The sequence below is a fragment of the Orycteropus afer genome, unplaced genomic scaffold (assembly GCF_000298275.1).
Source record: "Orycteropus afer afer isolate SDZICR_OR568_19922 unplaced genomic scaffold, OryAfe1.0 scaffold00113, whole genome shotgun sequence".
NCBI lineage: Eukaryota > Metazoa > Chordata > Mammalia > Tubulidentata > Orycteropodidae > Orycteropus > Orycteropus afer.
This window is the reverse complement of record NW_006921700.1, coordinates 2,412,557-2,418,042: the sequence shown is the minus strand read 5'-3', so window position 1 is coordinate 2,418,042 and position 5,486 is coordinate 2,412,557. Positions and strand designations below refer to the sequence as shown.

The window sequence follows — 5,486 nt, the reverse complement described above, 5'->3', positions numbered from 1 at the left end:
AATTTACTCTGTAAATCTTCACCCAAATCCTAATTAAAAAAAAAAAAAGAAACTTAGATCCAGAGTGAAGCATTCACGCTTCTCAGTGTGTGTTGCTAGCTAGGAGGTGGCCCTACAGGAGAACTTTGCAAGTGGCCTGGACACAGCTTCCCCCCTTCTCATTTCAAGCCACAAGTGATGCAACACCCAAACAGATAGGTAACTCATGGATTGGTAACACAGGTCATCCTCTCAATTCTAAGAAAGTATCACAGTCAATGAAATTAAGCATTCTTCCAGAGAGTGTGCCAAGTTTGCCTTTGGATACACTCACCAAAGTTGGCACCGTCATCTCAAAACCTGGTACAAAACATCAAGATCTGAGATGGTATCTATTGTGCTACAAACCAACAAGAACAGAGAACACACCAAAATCAACAAGGGAGCAGAGCAAAGCTTCTAAGCTTGGGAATCTCTGCTCATACTCTGTATTCAGGGACAAACTCCTAATTCCTGCAGAAGTTAAAGAAAGTGGTTGACAAACAGAAAGCATATGCAAGTATCCCTACGTTGTCTGCCATCTCCTTCATTTATCTGTTCATTCTTCAAGCCACAAACACGACCCCCAGAAACCTCACTCAACCTCGCCCAGCAGCCATCATGATTTCAGACAGACAATGAATTTGCTAACTCATGCCAGGGAAGCACACAGGTAAGTGGTGAAGCAGGAGCTCCCTGAATGGTCTTGCCAGTACATTCTCAGTGCATCTCAGGGATTCTCAGCCTGACTGCACATTAGAGTCATCTGGGGAGACTTTAAATACACCTATCCTGGGTCCTATCTCAGATCAGATGAATCAGAATTGCAAAGAATGTAAAAGCTTGTGAAGCAAGTCTAATATGCAGCCAGGTAGACCCACAGGTGTGATACACTAAATGGCAGCATCTGGATCTACTAGCTGTCCCTCCTGGCAACATCCTCCTTATGGTGGCTGGACCAATTTCTGAGTTTTCATTTCATAGGTATGTTATTTCCACAGGCCCATGTGCTTAAGAAGCCATCTGTGTGCATGTATACATACAGTTTCGTGGCTGCAGAATATTCTTAGCAAGCCTGAAACAAATGGCTCTTTTGACCGGAGGTCAGCTAGAATGTGTGCCTGCATCAGAATAATCCTTCTCAACCATGAGCACCAGCCCCAAGCACAGAGCAGCTGGGATCACTGTGGTTCTGTGTGACAGCATTTTCCTCCAGGTGGTCACTGGCCTTTTTTTAAAAAAAGCAAGACCTTGCCACACTTGGTCCCTAATTCAATATTGAGCTGTGAAAGTTATAAGGCTCAGAAACTGATCAACGGGAAAACAAACAAGGATTAACTTGCATTCCTGACATCCCAGCCCAAGATACAAAGCCATTTGTTTCTGGCACTAAAAAGAAAGAACTTCACAGAACCCTAGCCTTCTCTCTGCCTCTGAGCCTGTTCTAGTAAGACATCACTCTATCGTTATAGTAAGATGTTATTTTGACTGGATAGCAGTGGATAGAGCTTTATAGGACCTGAAAGTGTGGTAGTAAGATGTTAAGAACGTTCTGAAGCACCTCCAGAGAAAACTTTCAGAGTGTTTGCCAACCTTAACTGCCAACATCTCTTCTCCCCTCAAGACTTCCAGTGTGTGTTCTCTGCTGTCAAGCAAGCTAACCACCCATCCTGCTGCCACAACCTTTAAGATCTTGCCCCTTAGCTTCCCTACCATTCTCCTCACACTCTATTCTGAGAAATGATCCTGAGACTTCTGAAGCACACTGAAGACATTTTACTCACTGAAAACTCTGTGCTCAGTGAGAGCAGTGTAAGGAATGGCTCAGTGACAACAGAATGACAAAGAACTAAAGAAGAAGGGAAAATCCCCAAAGGAACTGTGTGGAGGTGATGTTACGTGGCTACTGTCAAGCTGTGTGACTGACTGGAAGCCAAAGAGCCCTAGTCCATTTTCCCCAGGGACTCTCCTAACCTTAACTCTGCTGTCCAACATGCCACTTCATAACCCCTTACCTTCAAGTCAATTCTGACACATAGTGACTGTAGGACAGAGTAGAACTGCCTCACAGGGTTTCCAAGGCTAAAATCTTTACAGAAGCAGACTGCCAAATCTTTCTCCCACAGAGCAGCTGGTAGGTTCGAACCTCTGACCCTTCGGTTAGTAGCTGAGGGCTTAACACTGCACCACTAGGGCAGTTATTACATTCAGCTGTAGGGACCCTCACTACCTGGTGCATCTCTGTTTAACTCTTACTGCAGGAGAGTCCATTCATCTTTCTACTTACATCAATCTCTTCTCTCTAAAGAGACTGAAAGCACCTAGTGGGCAGAACATTGGCTCCGTGTGTTCCCATTCCTGCAGGACCTAGCACAGCATCGGGGCAAAGAAGGATCCTGATGGTATTGAAGCTCTTTACTACTCTAGGTGAGGACCTTCAGCAACACCATCTCCTGGGAGCTTGTGAGAAATGTAGAATCTGCACTCCCTCCCAGACCCACAGGATCGGAATCTGCCTCCCGACTGCTTGCTGTTCTGCTCCTGTAACATGGCGTCACACCTCGTACACACTGTCAGCCTTCACATATGGATCAGCAGACTGTACCAGAATGTGCCAAATCTGACACATGACTAATTTTGTACAGCCCATGAGCTAAGAATGATTTTTACACTTTTAATAGTTGGGGGAAGAAATCAGAAGAGGAACGGCATTCATGTGAAAATTGCATAAATCAAATTTCAGTGCCATCAAGTTCTCTTAGAGAACAGTCACTCTCATTCATTTATGTATTGTCTACGGCTGCTTCTACACTTCAGCGATAGTGCTAAGTTGTTGTGGCAGAGACTGTGTGGCCTGAAAGCCTAAACTATTTACTTTCTGGCCCTTTATAGAAAAAGTCTGTCATCCTCTAACTGCATACATGCTGTTTCCTTGACCCAAAATACCTTTTCCTCACTTATGCATATGGGAAGAGTCTGAGTTCCAGCACCTTCTCCTCCTTGAGCACTTTTTTCCCTGCTCCCCACAAGGTTCACCCTTCCCAAGTGCCTCAGTAATTCTTTCACGACTAATTTTCACCTCACTACTGCACACAGTCTTTCAGATACACATCATATCCCTGGAATCTAGCACATGCCTGGCACATAGTACATGCTCACTAAATGGTCACAGAGTACAGGAATCAGGGGATGAAGAATATGCATTTATGCGGTGCCTGGTTTATTTATAACACACTTTGGAGGATACAAACTTGGAATAGAGTTGGGTAGCCTTGCATAAAATGTATCCTAAGGGGTGAGGTGACCAATTCCTAAAGAAAGGAGAGCAACAGCTATTCAATGGGGGGGGGGGGGGAGAAAAGGAGGTGGATGGGAAACAGGAGGTGGTCAAATGCTTCCATAAATTTAAGATGACAGTAGGTCTGCAAATCTGGATAAGAAAGCTTTAGGCTCAAATCCACTGAATGTCTGTGCTGCTAATATGGACGAGCTCTATGCTAGATGCTATCATGTTTCCGCACTCTCCACAATGGAGACACATCTCCACGTGCATTGAGATTGTACTGTATTAAAGCAGAATGAAGGAAAGCCTTGTTCTGAAGGTGTGGGATCTTTGACATCTGCCAACAGGTCTCCCTTCTGCTTTCTGCCTCCTCAATTCACTCCAGTGCATGGATTATCAATGCCAAACAAGCCAAAGAACGACTGAGCAGAGAGGTCTACCCAAGGTCATGGGCCCAACTGACAAGCAATTGATGAGATTTCCAAGGGTAATTTTAACCACAATCAAATTGGCCCTCCCACTCCCCTCCCCAGAGACCTACCCACCCAGAGGAAGATGTGATCAAACACAAGTCTGTATGAGATTGGTGCAAAGCAAAAGGCCAAAAAAACAGAAGCACAGACTAAGAGTAGGGAGAGTCAATCCCACAGCAGCTAGCAAAGACTTAAGGAAGGAAGACAGAATTGACATGCGATTTGAAGATGGCAAGGATTTGGTGAGGAAGATAACTGATGCCTGCAAGTAGGTTACATGTGACTCAAGATGTAGCAGTGCACACACATAGCAGAGTGGCTGAAAGAGAGGGTTTGGAATAAAATGGGTGAGAAACACTGCAGTGGTACTGGGGAGGCCTCTAAGCCCATGAACAGTCAGTCTCCACAGCCAGTCAACCAAGAGCCATGCCAGGTTTCTGAGCAGCCAGGTCATACGACGCAAACATGAGTTTGGGAGACTTTATCTAGTCACCACACAAGGAACAGGTTGAAGAAGTGGAAGACCCAGGCAGCTCCTACAAGAGCAGAGGAACAACACGTTCAGTCCTTGAACCTGGGTGTTGGCTACAGTCAGAGAAACACAGGAATCATGCTGGACACAGCTATTCTGCACATACTGGGAAGACACACCTGGGAAAAGCTTTACAAAACACTGTTGTAAAGAAGCCAGACCCAAAAGGTCACATATTGTATGAGTCCTTTTATAGGACATATCCAGCATAGCTAGATCTGTAAAGACAGATTGCAGACTGGTGGCAACCTGGGGACAAGGGGGAATAAGAAGCAACTGCTTAGTGGGTACAGGGTTTCCTTTTGGGATGATGCAAATACCTTGGAACTAGATACAAGTGGTGGCCGCACAACCTTAAGAATGTACTCAACGCCACTGCACTGTTCACTTTAAACCAATTTTACGCTATGTGAATTTTTCCTTAAAAAGAAACAAAACAAAACATGGTTTCTGGCTGCAAAGGATGCAAATGGCATCTTGCACACCCTCTCCTAAACTGGGATCTCACTTCTTGCCTCTTGGAAAGCAGTAAGATCAAATATATTCTGTACACAGAAAGCCATTATTCTCAAGAGCTTCAAGATGGGGGAAAAGCAGAGTTCTCATATCCAGAACCAAGGTTCTGAGAGGCCTGTTCATTTCTCTCACCTTAAAGGGATTCCTGCAAACCAAGCTGACCACTGACAGCTTTCCTATAAGGCAGCCACTGGAGGAAAGACACGTCCACTCACATACCCAACTACAGTGCTGCTCAACTGATCACCACCCTGTTATACAATGCTCAACACATCTGATCTAATTACCAAAGAAAAGCTCATGACTTTTCTTCTGCAGAGTCCCATGTATTAACAGGAGAAGGCAGAAGTCTGTGTGCAGAGCAAATGCATGGAGCTGATCTCGGCCCTCCTCCCTCCAGGTCTTCCTTCTCTGCAGGGCCAGCTACAGAGGCACTGCTCTGGACAGCTGGAGGGTGTGCTGCCTAAAACCATTCTCGCCCTGGCTGCTCATTAGCATTACCTGGGGAGCTTTTAAAAATCCCTCTGCCCAGGCCACACTCCAGACCAATCACATCAACCGCTGGGGGTGGAACCCAGGTGTTTTTTAAGCTCCCCAGATAAATTCCATGTGCATGCATAGTGCCTAAGGCACTTGACTGCTTACCAGAAGGCTGGCGGTTCAA

The 5,486-nt window shown here is 45.4% G+C and overlaps 1 protein-coding gene across 1 annotated transcript in view; it reads right to left on the bottom strand.

Moving 5' to 3' along the window:
* Window positions 1–5,486, bottom strand: part of MYO5B (myosin VB) — a 351,393-nt gene that overhangs the window by 334,704 nt on the left and 11,203 nt on the right. The window contains exon 2 of the mRNA XM_007943854.2: window positions 3,264–3,329. Within this exon, the coding sequence (XP_007942045.2) occupies window positions 3,264–3,329 (66 nt within the window). The remainder of the gene's footprint in view (window positions 1–3,263; window positions 3,330–5,486) is intronic.